Genomic DNA, 27,900 nt, shown 5'->3' with positions numbered 1-27,900 from the left:
ACTCCTACATTTGGGTATGAATCTCTGGGTGTCATTCATTCATTCCCTCTCCATTTGTGGGGAATCCTTAGGTGTCATTAATTCATTCCCTCTCCATTTGTGAGGAATCCCTGGATATCATTCATTCATTCCCTCCACATTTGTGGGGAATCCCTGGGTATCATTCATTCATTCTCTCTACATTTTTGGAAGTGAATCCTGGGTGTCATTCATTCATTCCCTCCACATTTGTGGGAATGAATCTCTGGGTGTCATTCATTCATTCTCTCTACATTTGTGTGGACACCCTGAGTGTTATTCATACATGCACCCATTCATTCCCTCCACAGTCATTGGGAATGTCCTGTGTCACACACACACACACACACACACACACACACACACACACACACCCTGCATTGACCAAGACCACTCCAGGTGCACCGTTCTAAGCTAAGGAAAGCAGACCCAAAGGAGTTTGCTGCAGGTATCTGGTGGGGAAGAGAGGGTCTTCATGGAGGCAGAAGCTGTCACCCATGGGCTGGAATGAAATGCAGATTTCCAAGAGGCTCTGGCAGGTCCATGGTGGGCTGATGCCACAAGAAGGAGGGTTGAAGGTGTCACTCAAGACCGTGCTGGGTGCAGACAGGCGTGAGGAGCTGCACGGGGAAGAGGAGCCACAGGAGTTAGGGCAAGAGATATCCGTGAGTTGGTCCCACCGCTGTGGAGACACAGCCTGCGGCAGAGCCAAGTGGACCAGCATACCAAGGGAGCTGGCATGATCACGTCGTCTGTGCCTGACAGCGAGCAGGGGAAACACCACCCCAGCGTGTGAGTTGTGGTCAGTTGGTAGCTTTGCATCCACCCCTTCCCAGCAGGGTGGTTTACAGCAGAAACAGGCAGTGGGATTCCTTGGCTCTTTCTGCCTCTCCAATAATAACTCAGGCAGGTTGAGGAGCTCCTGAGGGGCTCGGCTATTTGGTAATACACTGGGGACCCTGTTGAGACCCACTTTTCTTCTTTTTTTTATTTTTTATTATGATGATTATTATTTTTTGAGACGGAGTTTTGCTCTTCTTGCTCAGGCTGGAGAGTGCAATGGCGTGATCTCAGATCACCATAACCTCTGCCTCCCGCGTTCAAGCAATTCTCATGCCTCAGCCTCCCAAGTAGCTGGGATTACAGGCGTGCACCACCACACCCGGCTTATTTTTAGTAGAGACGGGATTTCTCCATGTTGCTCAGGCTGGTCTGAAACTCCCGACCTCAGGCGATCCACACACCTCGACCTCCCAAAGTGCTGGGTTTACAGGTGTGAGCCACCGTGCCCGGCCTCCTCTTTTTTTTTTTTTTTTTTTTTTACCTGTATTCTGACTTGTCCCCAACCCCTGTGAAGAGCAGGTGCAAATGCACTTGCCCAGCAGGCCAGGACCATGCTCCAGGTACATCACCACACCTGGCTTATTTTTAGTAGAGATGGGATTTCTCCACGTTGCTCAGGCTGGTCTCAAACTCCCGACCTCAGGCGATCCACCCACCTCGACCTCCCAAAGTACTGGGATTACAGGTGTGAGCCACCATGCCCGGCCTCCTCTTTTTTTTTTTTTTTTTACCTGTATTCTGACTCGTCCCCAACCCCTGCAAAGAGCAGGTGCAAGTGCACCTGCCCAGCAGGCCAGGACCATGCTCCAGCCTTAGGGAGGACCAGGATGATACACCTCAGGTCTCTTCTCCTTGAGGAGCTCTCAGTATGCTGTATGGTCCCTGAAATCCCCTCAGGAGGGCGAGGAGGATGAAACAGGCAGCCAGAGACAGGTGCAGAGTTCAGGCTCAGAGGCGCACGTGTGTTTCTGCTCAGATGCACATATTTGGAGATTAATGCAAAGCAGAACGTGGCATCTTCTATACGCCCAGAAAACCTAGGGCCTGGGTGCCAAGCACCATGCCCTTGTCACTCACGGTTCAGGTTCCTGATGCCCTCTGCACCTCAGTGTCCCCATATGTAGTGCAAAGATGATAAGCGTGTCTTCCTCGGACGGGGGGCACGAGAAAACGTTTGCAGACATTCAATGTGACGTCTGCTCTAGGAACAGGAGATGTCACCCGAGGACTCAAGGACGCTTGGCACTCTCCTTCCCTGTCAACTCCAGGTAGCTAGGAAGGAAGCTGTGTGTGGCCAGGGAAGAGATGGAGGAAATTGAAACAATGCTGGACTTGAGAACTTGGACGCCTTTCACTGTGGCTTCCTGACGGACGCCATGAGGTCACTGGTTAACACAGCAGTGGCCACCGCTTCCCCTCCACTCACACCCAGCCAAGGTCACACTGGCCATAGTGACCACAGGCAAGGAAGGCTTGCACAGTCAACCCCAGGCACCCCAGTGGGGACCTGAGGGATGAGGAGGCCAGGCTGGCTAGAGCCCCAGTGACCGCTGCGTCCCCCAAAAGCAGAAGCTCGGCCCTGGGGCTGCCCTGCCCTGGGGAAAAAGGGTCACTCTGGCCATGGCTGGGGCTGTCTGGGAGACAGGAAAACCCAAGCAAAAAAAAGGGTGGAGCATTAAGAATGCAGGAACATTGAGGACTCAGGGAGGGCAGGGAGTCAGCCAGGAGGGGTGTGGTGGAAGGCCAGCTGAGACACAGGAAGTAAAACAGAAACGTAAGAGATGTCCTTCCTGCTTCAAGAGACAATCGTTTCTTATTGAGATTATACTTTACATCATGGAAAACTCACCGTTTTAAAGCGAATAACTGGAGGACATCTAGGACATTCACAGTGCCGGGCAACGTCCTCGTCTGTCTATTTCCACCACTTTGTCATTCCCCCAAAAGGCAACACCCCTTTAGGGGGAAAGTCAGTTCCCATTTCCCCATCCCCAGCCCCACCCATGATCATCTCCTTTCTCTCTATATGGATCAGCCTGTTCTGGGCATTTTATTGAAATGGAATCCTACACCACGTGGCCTTCTGTGTCTGGCTTCTCTCCCTGAGCGTCATGTCTTCAAAGTTCATCCACAGTGTAGAGCCTTGTTCCTTCGGTCAGAGCCTTGTTCCTTTTCACGGCTGTATACTATTCCACTGTGTGGCTGTGGGCTCTTGTTGTGTTTATCTCTCTGTCTGTTGATGGACGCTTGAGCTGTTTCCACCTTTCGGCTGTCGCGAAGAGTGCTGCAGGGAACATTCATTCGTAAGTTTGTATCGGTGCAACCATTTTTTGTTGTTGTTTTTGAGACAGAGTTTCACTCTTTTCACCCAGGCTGGAGTGCAATGGCAGGATCTCGGCTCACTGCAACCTCCGCCTCCCGGGTTCAAGAGATTCTCCTGCCTCAGCCTCCTGAGTAGCTGGGATTACAGGCACCTGCCGACACACCCAGCTAGTTTTGTATTTTTAGTAGAGACGGGGTTTCACCGTGTTGGCCAGACTGGTCTGGAACTCCTGACCTCAGGTGATCCAGCCGCCTCAGTCTCCCAAGGTGCTGGGATTACAGGTGTGAGCCACCACACCCGGCCTCACCCATTTTTATATGAGATATTTTGCAATGCTACCCTCACCAAAACGACATACAGAAAAAATGTGTTATACATACAATTACATATACATTACATATACACATAAAGTGATCTATAAAATATGTCATATATAATTTTATATATGCTATGCTCAATATGTCACATATATGTATAAATTATATATAACATATAAGTAATACTATACAATATATTGTATATAATTATTAAATATGCATACTATATAACATGTTTAATTTATATAATTTGTAAATAAATTCTATATAAATATCATACATAAAAACATCTGTAATATATAATTTATATATTATATTACTTTACAGGATTATGTATATTATTTAAATATTCTTAAATTTATGTATCCATATAGCATTAATTACAATATAAAAGAGAAACAAAAGTAAATAAAATGTTAATTAGGTAATATTTAATTTAATGTGCACACATTTGGCCATAATTTACAGGAAGACGTCATTAAGGGGCCAGGTGCAGTGGCTCACGCCTGTAATCCTAGCATTTTGGGTGGCCAAGGCAAGGGGATTGCCTGACCTCAGGAGTTTGAGGCCAGCCTGGGCAACAGGGTAAAATGTCCATCTTTACTAAAAGACAAAAATTTAGCTGGGCGTGGTGGCAACCACCTGCAGTTCCAGCTACTCAGGGGGCTGAGGCACGAGAATTGCTTGAACCCCAGAGGTGAAGGTTTGCAGTGAACAGCCATGATGCCACTGCACTCCAGCCTGGGTGACCCAGTGAGAATCTGCCTTCAAAATAAGAAAAAAGACATTATTAAGGGCTGGGTGCAGTGGCTCCGACCTGTAATCCCGACACTTTTGGAAACTGAGGCAGGAGAATTTCTGGAGTCTAGGAGTTGAGGACCAGCCTGAGCAACCAAGTGCAATCTTGTCTCTAAAAAAAAAAAAAAAAAAAAAGACATTATTACATCATTAAGGAATCAGATGTTTGCTTAACAAATTCTCCACCTGTCTTTATTTGTCTCCAGCTTTTACCTATAGGAGGGGAATCGGTGCATGACAGGGTTAACCATTTGAGAACCCACCAGGTGATTTTCAGAGTCAATCTGCAAACACGCAGGACTCGAACAGGACATGGAAGATTCTAGTTTTTGCTCAGAAAGGTGCCCCAGCTACCGCTTCTTTTTTTTTTTTTTTAAACAGGGTTTTGCTCTGTGGCTGAGGCTGGAGTGCAGCGGTGCAATCTCAGCTCGCTGCAACCTCCGCCTCCCTGGTTCCAGCAATTCTCCTGTCTCAGCCTCCCGAGTAGCTGGAATGACAGGCACCTGCCACCACGCCCAGCTAATTTTTTTTGTATTTTTAGAAGAGACGGGGGTTTCACCACATTGACCAGGCTGGTCTCGAACTCCTGACCTCGTAATCCGCCCGCCTCAGGCTCCCAAAGTGCTGGGATGACAGGCGTGAGCCACTGCGCCCGGCCTGTTATGTGAATTTCTTGTGCTGTAGGGTAGCCTAGGATGGGTCCTGCTTTGAAATCTTTTAAAGTATCCTTTCCTGTTGACCTGAGAACCTCCCTCAGGTCACAAAGAGAACAAAGACACGAGTGTCTGTCGATGATCACTGGTACCCTGGGATCCTTTCGCCTTTCACAGGAGAGAGACTGAAACTGGCTCACACCGTGGGGAGATACGTATACTGGAGGCTTGTCACAGCTGAGGGTTCCCGTCATTGAGGGTTTGGATCCAGGGAACAAGAGAAAAACACGCTCCTTTGTGTTCAAAGATGAAAATCTTCCCTGGGTTTAGGGGAACCCAGCTTTAGGTCTATGAGGGCCCAGCTTTGGGTTTAAAGGAGCTCAGCTTTGGGTTTAAGGGAAGCCCAGGTTTGGGTTTAAAGGAGCTCAGCTTTGGGTTTGGGAGAACTCAGATTTGTGGTTAAGGAAAGCCCAGCTGTAGGTTTAAAGGAGCTCAGCTTTGAGTTTTAGGGGAGCCCAGCTTTGAGTTTAAAGGAGCTCAGCTTTGGGTTTAGGGGGAGCCCAGCTTTGGGTTTAGGGGAGCCCAGCTTTGGGTTTAGGGGAACCCAGCTTTGGGTTTAGGGGAATCCAGCTTTGGGTTTAAAGGAGCCCAGCTTTGGGTTTAAAGGAGCCCAGCTTTGGGTTTAAGGGAGCCCAGCTTTGGGTTTAGGAGCCCAGCTTTGGGTTTAGGGAGTCCAGCTTTGGGTTTAAGGGAGCCCAGCTTTGGTTTAGAGTCAGCTTTGGGTTTAGGGAGGCCCAGCTTTGGGTTTAGGGAGCCCAGCTTTGGGTTAGGGAGCCCAGGTTTGGAGTTAAAGACTCAGCTTTGAGTTTAGGAGAACTCAGATTTGTGGTTAAGGAAGAGAAGCCCAGCTGTACGTTTCACAAAAGGCCAACACTTTGGGTTTGAGACAGCTTTGGGTTTAAAGGAGTCCAGCTTTGGGTTTAGGGAACAGCTTTGGGTTCTAAAGGCCCAGCTTTGGGTTAAAGGGGCAGCTTTGGGTTTAGACAGCTTTGGGTTTAGGGAACCCAACTTTGGGTTCAAAGGAGTCCAGCTTTGGGTTTAGAGACAGCTTTGGGTTTAAAGGGAGTCAACACAGGTTTAAAAAGGTCAGCTTTGGGTTTAGGGGAGCCCAGCTTTGGAGTTTAAAGGAAAATTGGCTTTGGGTTTTAAGGACAACTTTGGGTTTAAAGGAGGAGGTCAGCTTTGGGTTTAAAAGGAGCCCAGCTTTGGGTTCAAAGGCTCAACTTTGGGTTTGAAATTCAACTTTGTTTAAAGACTCAGCTTTGGGTTTAGGGGAGCCCAGCTTTGGGTTTTGGGGAGCCCAGCTTTGGGTTTAAAGGAGGTCAGCTTTGGGTTTAGGGTAACCCTGCTTTGGGTTTAAAGGAGCTCAGCTTTGGGTTTAAAGGAGGTCAGCTTTGGGTTTAAGGTAACCCTGCTTTGGGTTTAAAGGACCCCAGCTTTGGGTTTTGGGGAGCTCAGCTTTGCGTCTAAGGGAGGCTCTCTTTGGTTCTTAAAGGAGCCTCTTTTTGAGTCTGAGGGAGGGCAGCTTTGGGTTTTAAGAAAGGCCTGCTTTGGATGTAAGGGAGCCCAGCTTCGACTTCAGACAGGAACAAGATAGTTGAGCCCATCTCGGTTTCATCTCCGGGGGTCTCTCTCTTTGGCTGCTCCGCTGGGCACACGGCTGGAAACAGGGTGAGTAGAATCCCCCTAATTACAATTAAACTATCATGAGGCAAGTCGGCGTCAATTAACCCTGAGCAACGGTCTTTAAACAGAGAACGGCTGTTAGGAAGTGGAGCCTGCAAACCTTCCTGTCACCTCTCTCTCATCTGTTCAACAAATGTGTCTGCCGTAACCCCCGGTAACCATTGGCACTGCGGCTCGGTGATGGCAGAAGTGCTTAAATTTCAGAAGACGTGCTATTTGCACCTTCTTCTTTTGCAGCAGGGCAGGGCCCACACGTCAATCACTGGGTTTTTTCTGTTTTTTGTTTTTTTTTCACTGAAGGGCATTTCATGTTCATTAGCGTAATTCCACGTACAGTGGCTTCCTGCTTTCCAGAGCAAGGCAGATTGTGCAGCTGCTGTTCCGACATCGCCACCCAGAGAGGTGTATGCACGGTAAAGTACTTGGAAATTTTTAAAAAAACAGCCGTCGTGCACGCACACACACACACACACACATATTAATTTTGTTTTAAAAAGAGCTACTCGTGTTTCTCAGAATCCGCGCTCTGGCCCGTGGTGAAGCCCTGTGTTATACACTCTGAGAATGACATACAGAAATCAGAGAAACGCGGTCGCTGCCTTTGCCGAGAACACAGCTCAAAATCGTCACGGGCGTCCGCAGAGGGCAGCATGCAAATCTCGCTGGGCAAACTGTCTGTTTGGTTGGGTTATGCAATAGAGGAAAATCCACACAGAGCGACAGAGCTCAGAGCATTTCCTACGCGTTTTTGTGCTTAGCTACGAAGATTCTTGCCTTGTGATCTGAGGCCACCGAGGCAGGCAGGTCCTCTATTCCCCCGACGCCTGCCAGCTGCCGGTTCACTGGGGTTGGCAGCTCACTTTCAAGTCAGTAGAACACAGAGTTCGTTCAGAGGCAGGTGTTATCACAGTAACAGAGGTCACCGGGTCTACAAAGATGGGGAACTTTGAGGGTGTGAGGGATGGAAGCTGGGCTCCCCTAAACCCAAAGCTGGACTCTCCTAATCCCAAAGCTGGACTCACCTAATCCCAAAGCTGAGTTCTCCTAAACCCCAAGCTGGACTCTCCTAATCCCAAAGCTGGACTCACCTAATCCCAAAGCTGAGTTCTCCTAGACCCCAAGCTGGACTCTCCTAATCCCAAAGCTGAGCTCCCCTAAACCCCAAGCTGGGATCCCTTAAATCCAAAGCTGGACTCTCCTAATCCCAAAGCTGAGCTCCCCTAAACCCAAAGCTTGAAGAAAATGTGACTACATGGCCGGGCACGGTGGCTCACACCTGTGATCACAGCACTTTGGGAGGTCGAGGCAGGCGGATCACCTGAGGTCGGGAGTTTGAGACCAGCCTGACCAACATGGAGAAACCCAGTCTCTACTGAAAATAACAAAACTTAGCCAGGCATGGTGGCAGGTGCCTGTCAGCTACTCTGGAGGCTGGCAGAGAATGACTTGAACGGGAGAGGAGGTTGCAGGAGCCAAGATGGCACCGTTGCCCTCAGCCTGGACCACAAACAGGAATTCAGTCTCTCAGAAAAAAAAAAGAAAAGAAAATCTGATTCAGGCTGCTGATGACCTCAAAGTCGGAAGGTGGGGACTCCTCATGACCAGCCCTCAGTGAGTTCAGTGGCATCTCTGATCTTGATCATCTCCATGAACCCGTCACCCTGTGCATCTCGGCATTATTCTCCTTTCCATCTAATGAGTGTGGACCACTAGGCAGAATGGCTGTCCCCTAGTGAGTGACCTATAACTCCTGTTTAAATCTCTGGGGCCGTTTGGTTTTTCCAGTGGGTGAGTCCTGAAGGAATTTTGTGGCACATTTGCATACTGGCTTTCACAGTTCTCTATACTAATATTTTTATTATACTTTAAGTCCTGGGATACATGTGCAGAATGTGCAGGTTTGTTACACAGGTATACACCTGCCATGGTGGTTTGCAGCACCTGTCAACCTGTCATCTACATTAGGAGTTTCTCCTAATGCTGTCCCTCCTTGCCCCACCCCGACGGAGGCCCCAGTGTGTGATGTTCCCCTCCCTGCATTCTCATTGTTCAACTCCCACTTATGAGTGAGAACACGGGGTGTTTGGTTCTCTGTTCCTCTCTTAGTTTCTGAAAATGATGATGGTTTCAACTTCATCATATTGTCCTGCAAAGGACATGAACTCACCCTTTTTTTTTTTTTTTTTTTTTTTTTTCGTTTGAGACAGGGCCTTGCTCTGTCAAGCTAGAGTGACTGTGTTACAACAATTTGCTCACTGCCAGCCTCAACCTCAGACCTCAAGAGATCACCTCCTGTCAGTTCCTGTATGGCCTTGGGATCCCAGGGTATGCTATGCATCATGCCAGCTAATATTTTAAATTGTTTGTGTGTGTGAACAAGCTCTCCTTTTTTTTTTTTTTTTTTTTTTTTTTTTTTTTTTTTTTAAGACAGAGTCTCACTCTGTCTCCCAGGCTGGAGTGCAGTGGTGCAATCTCTGCTCACTGCAACCTTGGCCCCCTGGGTTCAAGCAATTCTCCTGCCTCAGCCTCCTGAGAAGCTGGGATAACAGAGCCCGTCCTCACCGCCGCCCAGCTCTCATTTTAGTATTTTTAATGGAGACGAGGTTTCTCCATGTGTTAACCAACTGGTGGTCTCCAGCTCCTGACCTGCATGATCTGCTGCCTTGTGCTCCCAAGTGCTGGGATTACAGGCGTGAGTCAGTGCACCTGACCACATACTGGTTACCAGGTACGTGTTTTGAAAATATCTTCTTTATGCCTGTGACTTCTCATTCCATTCCACAGTGTCTTTTTGCAGACCAGACGTTTTGCCTTTTATTATTGTGTATTATTATTATTTTTGAGACCAGAGTCTCTGTTCTGTTTACTCAGGCTGGAGTGCAGTGGTGCAATCTCGGCTCCTGCAACCTCTCCTTCCAGGGTTCTTGTTCTCCTGCCTCAGCCTCCCAGGCTGTGGACTACAGGCATGGCACCATACCTATGGCCGAATTTTATATTTTTAGTAGAGGCGGGGTTTCGCCATGTTGGCCAGGCTGGTCTCGGAAGAGCTCCTGACCTCCTTGCAGAGTGATCTGCCCAGCCTTGGCCTCCCAAAGTGCTGGGATTACAGGCATGTACTGAACAGACAAGCTCTCAATTTGTGGCCCACATGCGCTTTTCCAGAGCACTCCTGATTTCAAGTGTTTCTGCCTGGGCCTCCCCAGTGCTGGAATTACGAAGGCGTGAGAGCCAGCGTGCCCCTGAAACCACATACCTACTGGTTACGAATCACGTGTTTTTGAAATATCTTCTCCATGCCTGTGACTTCTCATTCCATTCACAGTGTCTTTTGCAGACCAGATGTTTTTGCCTTTATTATCATTATTATTATTATTATTGAGACAGAGTCTCGTCATTCTGTTAACTCAGGCTGGAGTGCAGTGGTGCAATCTCGGCTCACTGCAGCCTTACCCTCTCTCCCGCACCTCCAGAGGGTCAGCGATTTCTACCTCAGCCTCCAAGGAGGCTTTCGACCTACAGGCACATGGCATCCACCTGGCTCTGAATTTTTATATTTTTGAAAGTAGAGACAGGGTTTCATCATGTTGGCCCATGAGCTGGTCTGCCGGGCGCTCCTGACCTCCAAGGTGATCTGCCCTTGGCGGCCTCCCAAAGTGCTGGATGACGAAGTGAAACCTGCTGCCACCCGGCGCTGAAACCAGACATTTTTAACCTGAGCAAAGTCCAGCTTTTCAATCATTTCTTTCCCAGTTGCTGCCTTTGTTGTGGTGCTAAAATCTATAGATCTGAGATCAATTAGATTCTCTTCTCTACTACTGTTTTTTCTAGTTTAGTTTTATAGTGAGGTCATGAATGTCTTTAGAGGCCAAGGATCATTTGAACTCGGGTGAGATGGCACCCGCTACTCTCCATCCTGGGTATGAAATATCAATAAAAGCGATGTGTGGTGTATTGGCTAAAAGACTAATTTAACTAAATGTATACACACAAATCTAATCAGTTCCTGTAACGTATACATATTTATGACCATCCCATTAACAAGACAGAGTCCAAAGGCCAGCAGATAATGTCATAACAAGTTGTAATGTCCCAAAAGGACACCTGTGGTCAATCAATGTGAAACATGCCAGCCTGTCTGGGCACGGGGATTCATGCCTGTCCAGCACTGGGAGTCGAGGCAGACGGCAGATTATGCAGGTCGGAGGGTGTGTGAGACCAGCCTGGCCAACATGGGTGAGAAACCCCATCTCTGTGCAAAATGCAAGAATTTGGCCAGATGCGATTGGCTTACACCTGGCATCCCAGCACTTTGGGAGGCCGGCGGAGTCCACAAGGTCAGGAGATCGAGACCACCTAGCTAACACGGTGAAAACTCTGCCTCTACTAAAAATACAAAAAAAACTAGCCAGGGAGTGTGGCCTGTAGTCCCAGCTACGGAGGCTGAGGCAGGAAAGAATGGTGTGAACCCAGAGCTTGCAGTGAATCATGCCTGCACTCCAGCCTGGGCGACACAGTGCGGCTCGTCTCAAAAATAATAATAATAATATGTAAATTGGTGTGTGGAGCACACCTGTAATCCCAGCCTGCCTCTGAGGCTGAGGTGGGGTGTGCCCGAACCCAGGAGGTGCAAGCTTCTGTGAGCCAAGGTCGTGCCACTGCACTCCAGCCCGGGTGACAGAGGGAAACTCTGACTCAGCCAAAAAAAAAAAGAAGAAACATGTCAACCTCTGTGCCTGTTGATGAAAATATAAGTTGAAACTTCTCACCCTTCAGGCAAATTGCTGTCACCCTTGTTGATGAGGATATGAGAATGAGTGTTGCCCGTGTCTATTAGCTGCAAGCACCTATTGGTGCAATTTACTGGGGAACTATTTGGTGATACTGCCTCTGTTTCTGTCTTCTGGAAGGAATTGTAGAGAGTCAATATAATTTCTTCCTTAAATGTTGGGGAAAATGAATCAGTAAACCCATTGGGGCCTGGAGCCTTTTGTTTGGGAAGGTTACTAAATTATTGATTCAATTTCTTTAAGAGGTATAGGCTTACTCCAGATTGGCTATTTCTTGTTGTGTGAGTTGTCAGATTTTGTCCTTTTGTTCTTTTCATCTAGGTGATCAATTTTATGGGTGCAGAATTGTGTATAATATTTCTTTATGAGCTTTTAATGTCCGTGGGATCTGTACTGATGTCTCCTCTTTCATTTGCAGTATTAGTAACTTGTGTTCTCACTCTTTGTTGTTGTTGTTAACCTGGCCAGAAGCTTATTAGTCTCACTGATTGTTATTTCAAAGGAACAAGCCTATGGTTTTGTTGGGTTTTTCTATTGACTTGCTGTTTTCAATTCCACTGATTTCTGTCCTCTATGGATTTCCTGTTTTCAGATTCATTGATTTATCCTCTAATCCATTATTTATGATTTCTTTCTTTCTTCTTCCATTAGATTTAATTTGCTCTTCTTTTTCTAGTTCCTTGAGGTGGAAACTTAAATCGTTGATTTTAGATCTTACTTCCTTTCTAATACAGGCATTCAATTTAAAATATGCACACCCTTCACATCAGCCGTTCTTCTCCTAGAAATCTATCCTAGAAAATGTTCTCACAGGTATGCACAAAAATACTTACAGAGGAGTGTGTGTAAGCACAGGCTGAAGCAGAATTGATCCATCCAAATCCCCTCACTGTGGGGCATATGGTTAGAGACACCACAAGACATTCACAAAGGTGGTGTCGGGTGTATGTCCTACCAAGAAAATGCTCACCTGTGTGTTTGGAAGGGAGGCTCCACACAGCAAGGCTCCCAGGAGGTTGCTTCTGAGAAGGGGAGTGGGACCTGGAGGGGAAAGATATGAAGACAAACATGAATACAGAGCTCTCCATTTCCCTTTATTCTTTTACTCATAACAAGGGTGTGTGTGTTCTGTAATTGGAAGGTCTAAACATTAAACCAAAGTTGAAAACTCAGTGGTGTTTGGAAGTTCAGAAGAGGTTGCATCTGCTTCTGTGGTGGGGACAGACATGCCTGGAAAGTGGTATGAACCCTGGTTTTATTAGGATAAGTTGCAGTTCAGTGGGAAGGGACCACCGGAAAGGCAGACAGCAGGGGGCGGGAGGCTTCTGGTATGCTCCATGTAGTCTTTGCACCCTGAGCCCACCACCTAGCCTCTCTGTTTCCTTAGCCCTACTATCTCATGTTGACATAAAAAGATTACCTATTGCCAGTGCAGTGGCTCACACCACCTGCAATCCCAGCACTTTGTGACGGGAGGCCGGGGAGGGCCAGATCGTAGGCCTCGGAGTTCAAGACTAGCCTGGCCAGCATGCTGAAACCTGTCTCTATTAAAAATGCAAAAATTGGCCGGTGGTGGCAGGTGTCTGTAATCCAGATACTCAGGAGGCTGAGGCAGGAGGAAGTAGCTTGAACCCGGGGCTGAGGAGGTTGCAGTAGGCGAGATCATCCTCACATCCTGGCCTGAGCAGAGTGAGACTCTATCTCATAAATAAATAAATAAATAAATAAATAAATAAATAAATAATACCTGTGTCACTTCAGCTTCCCATAATGAAAACCTCCAATTTCTTCCTACTTCCTCCCTCCCAAAAGCACCTGTCTGTCACCCTACAGCCTCTCTGCAATCTCTTATTTACAGTCTGCCTTCTGCAATCTCTCTGGTTTATGGGATCCCTGTTTGCAAAAGGTATGTTGGTAATAATTTCTGCTTCCCTACTGTGCCTACACACACCACACACACACACACACACACACACACACACACACACGCCTGCAAGTGCCATTTCATTATAAAAGCATTGGTGTCCATCATATAGAGAAATGCGTAGGATTGGAAACAGGAGATACCAAAGGAAGGTTCCAGAGGAGTCAAGACCTTCTCTTTGTCATTGCTTCTGGCCACAGCTCTGACGTCTGACCCCACTCCAGCTCAGGGACCAAGAGATGTTTTAGCCCATGTTCCTTATGTCTTCCAGTAGACCAGGTCTCCTCCTCTATGATGGAGTGGGAGGTCCATGATGGCAAGACAATGAGGGGCAGGTGCAGGCATTTTAAGGAATCATTCTTCATCCACAGCTAGTCACTAACCATGATGAGACCACTGTCGCTTTCCGTGACACCAGCTCCTTGCTAGGACCATCTCCCTGGGGTCCTTTCTCTCCCTGAAAGTCTCTTGCAGGCCATTCTTTGGAAAGTACTCCTGGGCTCTGGGTGTTTGCTGAAGCCTGTTCTTGTCCATAGCAGTTGCTTGATGATTTCTCAGCCACCATTTTCTGACATTTCATGAATCATCCTCCGTGGTGGGGCCATCCTGTGTACTGTGGGGTGTTGAGTAGTGTCCCTGGGATCCACCCACCAGATGCCAGGAGCATCTTCCCAATTATGATACCTGAATCATTCACGTTTGCAAACCATTGAATGGATAGATAATTGATGCATAGATAAATAATTGATAGATGATTGATGAACACATATATGTCATTGAATGCTTGTGCACGAATTGATAAATAGATGCTTAGTGTATGAATGGTAGTTTGGTAGGTAATTGATATGGATAGATGACAGATCCGTAGAAAGATGATTGATTCATAATTGATACATGATAGATATGATTGCTAGATAGATAAGTGATAGAAGACAGATAGATGATTGATAGATAATTGATATAGATAGATGATAGATCATTGGTTGCAAGATGATTAGCTGATTGATAGATAATTGATATAGACAGACAATAGATCATAGATGGATGACAGGGGATTGATAGACAAATGGATTCATGGATAGATAGATGGTGAATTTCTTTTTTTTTTTTTTTTTTTGAATGGGCCTCACTCTCTGGCTCACCAGGCTGGAGTGCAGTGGCACGATCTCAGCTTATTGCAACCTCTGCCTCCTGGGTTCAAGCAATTCTCCTGCCTCAACTTCCCAAGTAGCTGGGATTACGGTGGCCACCAACACGCCCGTCTAAGTTTTGTATTTTTAGTAGAGATGGGGCTTCACCATGTTGGCTGCGTGGTCTCCAAGCTCCTGACCTCAGGTGATCCACCCACCTCAGCCCCCCAAAGTGCTGAGATTACAGGCATGAGCCACTGCACCAGGCCAATGGTGAATTTCTTATGCTCAGGCCAGGTTGTCAACCTCAGCACTGTAGATATTTGAGGCTGGATGATTCTCTGTGGTGGGGCCCTCTTGTGCATGGTAGGTGTTGGCGTAACTCTGGGCTCCACCACCAATCCCTATGCATCCTTCCTTAAGTTGCTTGACAATATATGAATCTCTACATTTCCAACTATTCTTGAGGTTGGGGGAAGCCTTTTAGGTGACCCTTGTTCTTCCAGACCTGGCATTGGTCACCCTCAGCTACCTCTCAAACATCTACATGACCCATTATATTTCTTTTTTTTTTTTTTTTTGAGGCGAAGTCAGCTCTATCTCAAGGCTGGAGTGCAGTGGCCACGACCTCTGACAGACACTTCTGGCTCGCCTCCCTGGTTCATGCCATTCTCCTGCCTCAGCCTCCCATTAGCTACAGGACTACAGGCACCCACCACCCGCCTTGGCTATTTTGGTATGCGTTGGCCGTTGTTGTATTTTAGTATTAGAGACAGTTTCACCCCGTGTTAGCCAGGATGGTCTTGATCTCCTGACCTAGTGATCCACCTGCCTCGGCCTCCCAAAGTGCTGGGATTACAGGTGTGATCCTCTGCGCCCAGCCGACCCATTATTTTTCTAAATCGATATCAAGGACTCTTGCTCAAACATGTCTGGGTGCACTAACAGTGACCCTGAGACCACATTGTAAAATCCTGAACAACCTGGTCATGGGAGATGTCCCCAAACCTATGGATTCTCCATTCCACTGATCCATCCATCCACCCACTCCATCCATTCCTTCCATTCATCCTTCCATCCATCCCATCCATTCATCCATCCATCCACCCTCCATCCATCCATCCATCCACCATCCATCCATCTTCCATCCATCCACCATCCATCCATTCCATCCATCCATTCCTTCTGATCCATCCATCTACTCATCCACCCACCCACTCACTCATCCATTCATCCCTTCCACCTACCCCATCCATCCACCACTTCATCCATTCATCATCCATCCTGCCCACCCATCTTCCATCCATCTATCCACCACCCATCCATCCCGCCGCCCATCCACCTGCTCCGTCATGATCTTCCATCCTTCAGTTCATCCACTGTCCATCCATCCACCATCCATCCATTCCACCATCCACCATCCATCCATTCCATCCATCCATCCATCCATCCACCACCATCCATCCACCACCATCCATCCTTCATCTTTCCATCCATCCACCTGTCCATCCATTCCATCCACCACATCCATTCCACCCCTATTCTTTGTTGGTCCATCCATCCACCCATCCACCCACCCACTCACTCGTCCGTTCAAGACCCGCCCACCGTCTGTCCGCCCCACCATCATCTGCCATCCCCATCCGTTCGTCGTCCCGCCGCCATCCGCCCTCGTCCGTCTGCCATCCATTCCATCCATCCTTCCACATTCCTGATCCATCCATCCACCACCTACTACCATTCATCCATTCCACTCTTCCATCCATCCATCCATTCCATCCATCCATCCACCATCCATCCTGCCTCATCCACTATTCCATCCATCCATTCACCCATCCATCCACCCACCTATGTACCATTCATCCACTCATCTATGCATCTACCCATCCATCCACCCACCCATCCATGCATGTATTCACCCATCTACCCATCCATCCACTCTCGTCTCTGTCTTCATCTTCCCATGCCTTCTCTCTGTGTCTGTGCCTAAATTCTCTTTCTCCTGAGGACACCAGTGAATTCTATTAGGGCCTCTCCCTACTCTATTATGACTGCATTTTTGACTTCAGGAATGACATAGACTCAGACCCTATTTCTAAGTAAGAAATGGCCATACTAACGAGCGTATCATGCAGGGTGTGGTCCACGACAACTTCCTCCTATGTAATCAAAGTAGGTAATTGAAGCCAGCATCTGTTTTGATTGTCTTCCAGCAACACAGCTCCAACAGAGTGCCATTTGCCACGTTTGGGGTTCAGGGCCTCCTGAGGCAGCCCTATCAAAAGAACCACAAACTGGGTGGTGCAAACACCCCACAAACCCAGAAAGGAGAGCAGATGAGAAGCATGGGGCTGGCTTGTGACTCCTTAGGGCTGGGCCCTCTCGCTCCCCTGTGTGCTCAATACTTGGGGACAGCCCCCAACACTCAGGAAGGAGGAGTTGTTGTAGCTAGAAGACAATAGCTGTCAAAAAGGGTCTGTCACCGGCATGCCATCCCTGCTGCCAATAAGGGGCTACCTTTTGTGTCTTTCTCATCCCAATCCTGTAAGGTTCACCCCGAACAAGACTGTAGGATTCCTGCTCTCCGCCTCTGAACCCTTCAGAAAGGGGTTCCCAGGGCTGGGAATGAGGGGAGAGCAGCTCCAAGAATCAGGAACACGCCGGGCGTGGTGGCTCACACCGGTCATCCCAGCACTTTGGGAGGCTGAGGCAGGTGGATCATCTGAGATCAGGAGTTTGAGACCAGCCTGGCCAACATGATGAAACCCCATCACTACTAAAATTACAAAAAAAAAAAAAAAGGGCTGGGCACGGTGGCTTACATCTGCAATCCCAGCACTTGGGAGGCCGAAGAGGGTGGATCACCTGAGGTCAGCAGTTCGCAACCATCCTGGCTAACACGGTGAAACCCCTTCTCTACTAAAAATATAAAAATTAGCCGGGCGTGGTGGCGGGTGCCTGTAGTCCCAGCTACTCGGGAGGCTGAGGCAGGAGAATCGCTTGAACCCGGGAGGCGGAGGTTGCAGTGAGCTGAGATCACACCGTTGCACTCCAGCCTGGGCAAAAAGAGTGAAACTCCGTCTCAAAAAGAAAAAAAAAAAAAAAAATTACAAAAAAATTAGCCAGGCGTGGTGGCGGGTTCCTGTAGCCCCAGCTACCCAGGAGACTGAAGCAGGAGAATCGCTTGAACCCGGGAGGTGGAGGTTGCCTTGAACTGAGATCATGCCATTGCACTTCAGCCTGGGCAACAGAGCAAGACTCCATCTCAATTAAAAAAAAAAAATCAGAACCATCCACAGAGGATGAATAAACAGAATTTGTCTATCCATACAGTGGACAATTTTTTTATTTATATAAATAATATTTTTATTTGTATTTTGCCCCCCAAAAGCTATTTTTTAAAAGACCTGGTTATACAAATGATGGTATTTTACAACTGAGGGAATAGATAATTAAAATATTCATGTTACCACATTAATAGACCTAAAGAAAAATGTGATTATTTTCATAGATGCTGAAAAGGCCTTTCATAAAATTTTAATAACTATTTCTGATTAAAAAACACATGTTTTTTATATTAATTCATAGACTCTTACCATTGCAAAGTACGTATATCTCATTATGGACTTACATTTCTTCTTTTTTATTATTATTATACTTTAAGTTCTAGGGTACATGTGCACAACGTGCAGGTTTGTTACATAGGTATACATGTGGCATGTTGGTGTGCTGCACCCATTAACTGGTCATTTACATTAGGTAGTTCTCCTAATGCTATCCTTCCCCCAACCCTCCACCCCACAACAGGCCCCAGTGTGTGATGTTCCCCATCCTGTGTCCAAGGGTTCTCATTGTTCAATTCCCACCTATGAGTGAGAACGTGTGGTGTTTGGTTTTCTGTTCTTACCACTTTGCTGAGAATGATGGTTTCAGCTGCATCCATAAACCCTGCAGGACATGAACTCATCCTTTTTGATGGCTGCATAGTATTCCATGGTGTATATGTGCCCACACAATGGACTACTATGCATCCACTAAAAGGACTTAAGCTCTGACACACACTCCTGTGTGGATGAACTTTGAAGACTCCAGGCTCAGTGACAGAAGCTGGACACAAAAGATCACCTATTGTCGAATTTTCTTCTTATAAAATGTCTAGAATAGGCAAATCCACAGAGACCAGAAGGCAGATTTGAGGTTGACAGGGTCTGAGGACAGGAAACAACAGGATCGACAGTTGTGGGGTTCTCAACGGTTTTGCCTAAAGTTGTGTTTTGCCGAGCCTCGAGATGGAGTTTCGCTTTTGCTGCCTTGCTTAAGTGCAATGGTGTGATCTTTGGCTCACTGCAACCTTTGCCCACCACCCAGGTTCAAGCGCATTCTCCTCTGCCTCATAGCCTCTGAGTAGCTGGGATGACAGGCACCCGCCACCACACTCGGTTAATTTCTTGTGTATTTTTAGTAGAGATGGGATTTCACCATGTTGGCCAGGCTGGTCTCGAACTCCTGACCTCAGGTGATCTGCCCACCTCAGCCTCCCAAAGTGCTGGGATGACAGGTGTGAACCACGCCTCCTGGCCAGGTTCTGAGTTTTGTTCAGGGAGGAAAATGGGTCTGGAATTGCATGATGGTATTGTTTACACATCTGTGAATATATTAAAAACCATTGAAATGTACGAATGAGCGAAAGGTTATGGTATGTAATATGTAACTCACATCTTGGTAAAGCTAGGGTATTTTGTTTGTTTGTTTTATTTTATTTATTTATTTATTTTTGAGACGGAGTCCCGCTTCTGTCCCCTCAGGCTTGGAGTGCAGTGGCGCCCATCTCAGCTCACCTGCAAGCTCCACCTCCCTCGGTTCACGCCATTCTCCTGCCTCAGCCTCCCGGAGAAGCTGGGACGATGGCTCCTCTGCCACCACGCTTAATTTTTGTTTTGTTTTTTTTTTAGTAGAGACGGGTTTCACTCATGTTAGCCAGGATGGTTTCGGATCTCCTGACTCAGGATCCGGCCTCACCGGCCTCCCAAAGTGCTGGATTACAGGCGTGAGCCACGGGCGCCAGGCTGGTAAAGCTGTTTTTAGAAGAAATAAAAGAGAGGGCTGGGAGAGATACACACAGACCCTCAACAGGCGAGAAACATTCCTGGATGCATTGCTGCCAGAAAGGTATGCATTTTCCTGCAAAGCGTAAGAAAAAGGGGTCCAACCTGGCCGGGCATGGTGGCTCACACGCCTGTCATCCCAGCACTTTGGGAGGCCGGGGCTGTTGGATCACCTGAGGTCAGGAGTTCGAGACCAGCCTGGCTAACATGGTAAAACCCCGTCTCTACTCAAAATACAAAAAGTAGCCAGGCGGGGTGGCGGGCTCCTGTAGTCCCAGCTACTCGGGAGGCTGAGGCAGGGAGAATCATTTGCATCAGGGAGGCAGAGGTTGCAGTGAGCCGAGATCACGCCACTGCACCCCTGCCTGGGGTGGACAGAGTTCCAAAAAAAAAAAAAGAAAGAAAAGAAAAGAAAAAAGAAAAAGAAAAGAAAAAAATAGGGTCTAACCTGCAGCCCCTGAGCGCCCACCTGTGGTCAGTCTGTTGCTTCAGACCATTCAGTGCCCAGATATTTCTGGAAAAGCCACCTCTGCAGGCCAGACACCGCCAAGAGCAACCGTAGTTCTCATTTTGTGAAATTTCCATCCTACCGCCCCAGCCTCGGCGGGACCCAAACCGCAAGCCGGTGCCTCTTGTGTCCGGGCAGCTGGTGACGGTTAGAGGTAATTTCTTGATTAATCACCCACGTTGCTCAGCAGTCCTGGCTGACTGTCTTCCTTGGGGGCTGTCCAGTGGCCACAGGGGACAGACCCGAAGTTGCAACATCGTCTGGCTGGATCGTCAGACCACACAGGTTACAGACATGAGGGTGGCTGGGTGAGGCCGCCATTGCAGGACTTGCAACAGCACGTGCTGGTTAAATGTGTGCGAGGCACAGCTGCCTACCTGGAGGGTTAAAGCCACAAATTCCAGCCCAGGTGTGGTGGCTCAGGCCTGTAATCCCAACACTTTGGGAGGCCGAGGCAGGAGGATTGCTTGAAGCCAGGAGTTTGAGACCAGCCTGGGCAAAAGAGTAAAACCCCATGTCTACAAAAAATAAAAATATTAGCTGGGCATGGTGGCATGCACCTGTAGTCCCAGCTACCAGGAGGATTGCTTGAAGCCAGGAGTTTGAGACCAGCCTGGGCAAGATAGTAAACCCCATAAATCTCCCAAAAATAAAAAAATATTAGCTAGGCATGGTGGTACTCTCACCTGTAGTCCCAGCTACTCAGGAGTTAAGGCAGGAGGATTGCTCGGCTGGTGGGAGTTTGAGACCAACCTGGGCAATATAGCAAAACCCCGCGGTTCACAAAAATAAAATATTAGCTGGGCATGGTGGCATGCACCTGTAGACCCAGCTACTCAGAAGGCTGAGGCAGGAGGATTGCTTGAGGCCAGGCGTTGGAGGCTGCAGTGAGTTACGTTTGCACCACTGCCCTCCAGCCTGGGCAACAAAGCAAGACCCCATCTCCATAAAACAAACAACAATTCCAGGGCACCCTGTTTCCAGTTCTGTCCACTTTACATTCTCGAAATAAAACTAGTGTCCCTTTGACAGACACATTTTTCATCAGCAGTGCATGGCTGAAGCGTCTCTCCTTCCAGACGTCCGCCACGGCCACAGCAGGCAGAACCCTAAGAAGGAAGGGCCTGATTTTCCTCCTGAAGCCATAGGTGGCCGGAGGTGCCCAGCTGGCCGTGGAGGGCGGTGCTGACTCGTGCATAACCGTAGGTTTCACACTGGGCACGTCCAGGCGGGGCACAAAACTTCTCCCTGAAACTGAAATGAAAGCTCTGGGCCACTTTAAAAGCAGTTTGAGGAAGCTGTCTGTGCAGCAGTTGGTAAGAAGTCACAGGCCTCCTCTGGAGGAAGAAAGAGCAGGGTGGAGCCTTGGGTTGACATGGGTGTTACGAGCTAGAAAGACTTCGGAGTCGTGAGATCTGTACAACAATGCGTTCAACCTGCCCAGGGGAGCCACAGGCCCCACTCTGGATCTTCTAAGAGTCTCAGCCTGTGACATGGGACTGTTGTTCCAAAGACCTCCTGATCCGGGGGAGGAGGGAGGGAGTGGGAGGGAGGTGAGGGAGGAAGGGAGGAAAGAATGAGGAGGAAAGAAGGAGAAATGGTTAATCTGAATGGTGTAGGGGTCGACATGATGAAGGATGGTTAATGAATGAGGGAATGGAAGAAAATGAGAATAAAGAAATAATGAGGAATGAAGGATGGAAGGAGGAGGGAAGGCAAGAAAGAGGGAGGGAGGGAAGACAAGGAAGGATTGGAGGGAAGGAGGAAAGAAAGGAGGGAGGGAAGGAAGGAAAGAGGAAAGATGGAAGGTGGAAGGAAGGAGGGAAGGAAGGAAGGAGGAAAGAGGGAAGGAAGGAAAGAGGAAGGAAAGAAGGAAGGAAGGGAAGGAGGGAGGAAGGAAAGGAAGGAGGAAGGAAGGGGGAGGGAAGAAAGGAGGGAAGGAAGAGGGAAGGAAGGAAAGGAAGGAGGGAGGAAGGAAGAAGGAATGATTTATTGATGAAATGATGGTTTAACGAAACCAATGAAATGAAATGATGGCAAAACATAACATGCCGATCGATGGCACGATGAACATTATTGTCGATGGTCGATCTTGTAACAAGGCGAAATTTATTGTCGATACCATATTTTTGTCGATGGAATGATGGTTGAATGAATGATGGAATGGTACCATGATAATGGAATTTTATGATGATGAACGAAATGACGGTTACCGATGATGCATGAAACGAAAACAATGATGAATGATGGAACGGTTGAATGAAATGATAATGAAATGAACCACGATGATGATGAACATAATGAAATGATGCGATGCAATGATGAACATGTTTACGATGGAAAATGATGATGCCGATGACACCGAAATGGCAGGAATGCAATGCATTATGCCGACAATGATGATGAAAATGATGGTAACAATGAGCGAATGATGGTTGATGATGATGGCACGAATGATGATGATTAATATTTGTCGCTGGCTGAATGAAATGCGGAATGGTTTTATTGTCGATGATGATGGATGATGCACGATAACGAATGCAAACATTTTGCCGATGGTTACGATGATGGCACGAAATGAAAACGAAATGAATGAGCAGGAAATGAGCCGACGATGGCGCCGGTTATTTTATTGCTGATGGCGACGGTACTGCAGGAATGAGCAGGCCGATGAATGATGGAATGATGGAATGAGGGAAGAATGAATGATGGAATGAATACACAGAGAAGGAGGAGGATGATCTGAAGGAATGGAAAGGAAGAACAGAAGAATGGAATGAATGAGTGGAAAAGAATGGAATGAGGAATGAAGGAAAGAAAGCAGAGAAGGAGGGAGGGAGGACGGAAGGAAGGAAGTGGAGTGGAGGAATGAAGAAGGAAGGAAGGAGGAAGAAGAGAAGGTAGTGGAGGAAGGAAGGAAGGAAGGAAGAGGAAAGAAGGACAGGGAAGAAAGGAAGGACAGGGAAAGAAGGAGGGAAGGAGGGAGGAAGGATGGAGGGACAGGGGAGCCGCCTGCTAACGCATGTCCCCACCCTCCTTGGTCCCCTGGGAGCCCTCCTCCCGCAGCCACCTCCCGCCTCAAGGCCTCCCCTGAGCCGCAGGCGCCTTCCCTCTGCAGAGCCCGGGCGAGGACCCCTCCAGGATGCATCGCCTCCCAACAGCACTGCCCGGGACAACGCTGACACTGCAGATGCTCCGAACCCCATCGGGTCATGGGTGGCCCTGCCCGCGGGTGTACTCATGGCAGGCGGTCAGCATCCCCGGGAACCTGTTCTTCCCCTGGGTCCTGTGCCACGCATCGGGACTCCAAATCCCCCTCGTCATCTTCTTCACATCAACCTGGATGCCAATGACCTTGGATGCTGGCCAGCCGCGGCTGCCGTTCCAGATCTACTACCATTGCAATCGCCACCACTCGGGTGCCTGTGCTGGGCAGTAACGTGCGGGTCACCGCGGGCCTTTACGCCAACATGTGGCCCGCATCCTCACCATGACGTGCATCAGCGTGGAGCGCCTCCTGGGGGTCCTGTACCCGCCAGCTCCCGCCATGCCGCTGCCGCTACGCTGGTACGGCGCGGCGCCGGACCTGGCTGTTGCTCCTGGCCGCCCTGTCCGCTTGGCGCCGACCGACCTCACCTCCACCGTGCACGCCTCTGGCATCAAGCCACCTGTTTCATGTGCCTGGCGGACCATGCTCCCCAGCGTGGCCATGTGGGCCGTGTTCCTCTTCACCATCTTCATCCTGCTGTTCCTCATCCCTTTCGTGGTCACCGTGGCCTGTTACACGGCCACCATCCCCGCTGTGCCACACGTGGAGGAGGCGGCACGGCCGGAGCAGCCGAGGCTGCCAGGGCCTGGTCACGTGGTCCTGCTGGCCTTCGTCACCTGCTTCGCTTCCCCCTAAATTCCAACTTCTCACAGGTTCTGGCGACATCGTGGGTCGCCTGTTCTACGGCAAGAGTTACTACCACGTCTACAAGCTCACGCTGTGTCTCAGCTGCCTCAACAACTGTCTGGACCCGCTTGTATTACTTTTGCCTCCTGGAATTCCATAGCTGCGCCATGGAATATCTGCTGCCGCTGGTGCCCGAGATCCCTGCTTGACAGCCATGAGCCTCTTTCTCCGGCCAGGATCACGCCCCATGGCCCGAGGTCGGTGGCAAGACCCCGAGGGCTGGGAGGGAGCTCTCAGTCTCGGCCTCATGAGGCAGGAGAGCGAGTTCTGAGTCCCCGGGGGTGCAGCTTGGAGAGCCAGCATGGAGGCCGGGCCAAGGCCAGAGGTTCAGGGAGAACAGCTGCGTTTCTCCCGGTCACTGCAAAGTGCACCGCAGTGAAGGGTCTCCAGGTTTCACTGAGGGTAGAGAAACCAGCCAAGCCCAGCGGCGCACAGGGCGCTCTGCGAGGCTGCAGAGGGGGCCCGCCTCTCTGTACCATGCACCAGACAGCGTGTGCCACCATGCCCTGCTAATTTTTGTATTTTTTTTAGTGGAGCCGGGGTGTCCACCCCCGAGTTCCTTAGACACTCCTTCTCACACCTGTCCGTCCCCGAGCATGGACATTCAACCAGCCCCGCTCCCTCTGCCAGTCCATTTCTGGATATAGTCCTCCCATGCATCCTGCCAGCCCTATCTCAGCCCTCCTCCTTGCTGACATCGTCCCTTAGCTGTGGTTCTGGCCTTGCCCTCCCCTCAGAGGTGCTGCTCTCCCCTAGCGTGCACACCCCACATTGCCGCTGGGATTTCACCTGTGGCCACTGTGGTGCTTGTGGTTGGAATTCTTCTTTCAGAGGAAGGAGGACAGATTTATATACTTCATCTCTGATGACTCCGGGAGCACCTGAGGTTCCTGCAAGTCAACTACTCCCGTGCTCCCCACATCTGCTCCTCGCCCACCGCACCAAGCAACCTGGTTGACCACAGTGATTTTTACCACGGGCTTACTTCCTATTCCCGGCTTTGGAGGGCCTCACCTCTTGCTTCTGTGAATCCCTGAGAGAGAAGGAGGTCCTGATCAGCCCCTTGGACTACATCAGCCTCCCTGGGACTCAGGACGCACCTGGGAGCCTGTGTGTGTGGGAAACGTAGGCTCGTGAGATGGGTCCCAGTCCATCTCTCAACTCCCAAGTGCAGCTGATTCCGTAGTTCCCGCTCTGCGAGACACCAAGTGCTGCAGCTCTGGCCGAAGTCCATCCGGGGTCCGGGGAGCAGGCAACTGGCCAGACCCATGAGACCGTTTGGAGATCAAGCACCGGACACAGGTGTGGACCGCAAGAACGTGCAGGGGTGTCAGTCACTGGGCCCCCTCCATGCTGTGTGCGGTGAGCAGGCTGCAGTATTTGTCTTCCCTTTCTTCTGCATGAGTCAGCCCCAATACCTGAGCTGGTTTAGCGTAAAGAAGAGCTCTGACTCCCACAGGCGTCCGAACATTACAAGGAATTGGATTCCTGGCTCTGTTGGGTGACAAAGACGGTTCTGGAGGCGAGAATGGGAGAGCTGGCCATCTGCCCAGGGGCTCTGGGCAGTCTCCATAGTGGGTGGCCTCGGATGCCCAGCCCTCCCTTTCTGTGCACTGGGGACACCGACGGAGGCCAAAGCTGCTGTTCAGAGGCCCTCTGTTGGCGCCTCTCTCCTGCCATCATCGCCATGGAAGGAAAACAGAGATGGCTTAGTAATGAATTCAATCATTCCTAAACCCGTGTCCACCCGAACATCAGGATGGAATCGGTTTGAAATCGGTTTTGCCAAATGTAATATTTTTGTAATTCTTTTTTTTAAATTACTTGTTGTAGGCAATATGTGCATAACGCAGGTTTGTTACATATGTATACTTGTGCCATGCTGGTGTGCTGCAATCCATCAACTCGTCAGTACCCATCAACTCACATTTACATCAGGTATAACTCCCAGTGCACACCTCCCTCCCCTCCCATGATAGGCCCCGTGTGTGATGTTCCCCCTTCCCTAGAGTCCAAGTGATCTCATTGTTCAGTTCCCACCTACGAGTGAGAACATGCGGTGGTGTTTGGTTTTCTGTTCTTGTGATAGTTTGCTAAGAATGATGCTCTTAGCCATCCATGTCCCTACAAAGTAATGAAGCAAGGCGCAGGCCATCCTGCATTTTGACAATGGGCCCAATCCAGTGTCCCTGTGAGACGGAAGAGGAGACAGACACAGTGGAGGAGCCACATGGAGACAGAGGCAGAGACTCCTGCAGTGATGCACACAAGCCCAGGGACCCCCCTGGAGCCCTTGGTGAGCTGAGAGGCAGGAAGGGATCCTCCCTTAGAGCCTCCCAGAAGGAATTGACACAATTGTAGTAGGACGAATAATGGCCCCCAGAAACATCTGTCCATAGCCTAATGCCTGTAGAGCCTGTGAGTAAGACCTTGTTTGGAAACAGGGTCTTCTTTGCAGATGTGATTGCTAAGGACCTGAGATTGGATCATTCTGGAGTAGGGTGGGCCCTAAACGCAATGGCAGGTGTCCTTCTAAGACACACAAGAGGAGATGCAGACACAGAGGAGGAGGCCACGTGGAGACGGAGGCAGAGACTGGAGTGATGCGGCCACAAGCCCAGGGACGCCCGGAGCCCCCAGGAGCTGGGAGAGGCAGGAAGGATCCTCCCCTAGAGCTTTCCAGGCAGTGTGACCCTGACACACCTGGGTCTCAAATTTCTGGTCTCCAGGACCGGAGGAGGATAAACTCGCGTTAAGCCCCCGGTTTCTAGGAATTCTGGGATTTCATTTCAGCAGCTCCCGCCAACGCACACACGCATTGAATCCACTCTGACATCCTGAAACTGTGACGTGGACCCGTGCAACGCGCTGGTTCCTGGGTGGGTCATTTCGGGAGGCCCGCTGTGCCCCAGGCTGGATCCCAGGGAGTGCCGTGTGTCTGTGTGTGAGTGTGTGTGTGTGTGTGTGTGTGTGTGTGAGCAAGAAAGCTTTTTAATCACCTGGGTGCAGGCGGGCTGAGTCCAAAAAGAGAGTCATCAAAGGGAGAGAGGGGTGGGGCCGTTTTACAGGATTTGGATAAAGGAAAATCACAGTCAAAGGGGATTGTTCTCTGGTGGGCAGGGGTGGGGGGTCCCAAGGTGCTCAGTGGGGGCGCTTTTGAGCCGGGATGAGCCAGGAGAAGGAATTTCACAAGGTAATGTCATCGCTTAAGGTAGGGACAGGCCATTTTCATTTTCACTTCTTTTGTGCTTTTTGGATGTAATCTCCCAGCTATGGCCACTAGAGACAGATGAAGGCTCCTAGAAGAATGATGTCCCTGTAATGTGTAATGCTCTTTTTTTGTGTGTGTTTTTGTTTCTGCTTTTTGTTTTTTGTTTGTTTTTTTGTCTGGATAGCACAGGAAGCTTTCCCCACCCCCCCCCCCCGCAATGCCCAGCAGTCTGGTGGCTCATTCTCTCCATCACCCCCTAAGTCTGCTTCATGAATGACATCGTGAAGACATCCAGGATCCCTGGAGACAACAGCTCGTGTTTTCTGATTTTTCTTGATTGAAGGACCAGAGTTTTTTTGGTTTTTGGTTTTTGGGTGTTTTTTGTTTTGTTTTTGTTTCTTTCTTTTTGAGACAGAGTCTCACTCTGTCACCCAGGCTGGGGTGCAGTGGCTGGATCTCGGCTCACCGCAACCTCCGCCTCCTGGGTTCAAGCGATTCTCCTGCCTCAGCCTCCTGAGTAGCTGGGATGACAGGCACGCACCACCACACCCAGCTAATTTTTGTATTTTTAGTACAGACGGG

The 27,900-nt window shown here is 49.2% G+C and overlaps 1 protein-coding gene across 1 annotated transcript; it reads left to right on the top strand.

The window, feature by feature from the left end:
* Window positions 1–23,342: 23,342 nt before the first annotated feature.
* P2RY8 (P2Y receptor family member 8) lies at window positions 23,343–24,256 on the top strand. The gene is given in 7 exon segments (XM_031661127.1): window positions 23,343–23,566; window positions 23,568–23,626; window positions 23,629–23,701; window positions 23,703–23,764; window positions 23,767–24,047; window positions 24,049–24,173; window positions 24,175–24,256. Coding segments are annotated over 7 exon segments (906 nt in total).
* Window positions 24,257–27,900: the final 3,644 nt, after the last annotated feature.

Source organism: Papio anubis, chromosome Y (genome assembly GCF_008728515.1).
Source record: "Papio anubis isolate 15944 chromosome Y, Panubis1.0, whole genome shotgun sequence".
Taxonomy (NCBI): Eukaryota; Metazoa; Chordata; class Mammalia; order Primates; family Cercopithecidae; genus Papio; species Papio anubis.
This window is presented reverse-complemented; position numbering and strand designations above follow the sequence as displayed.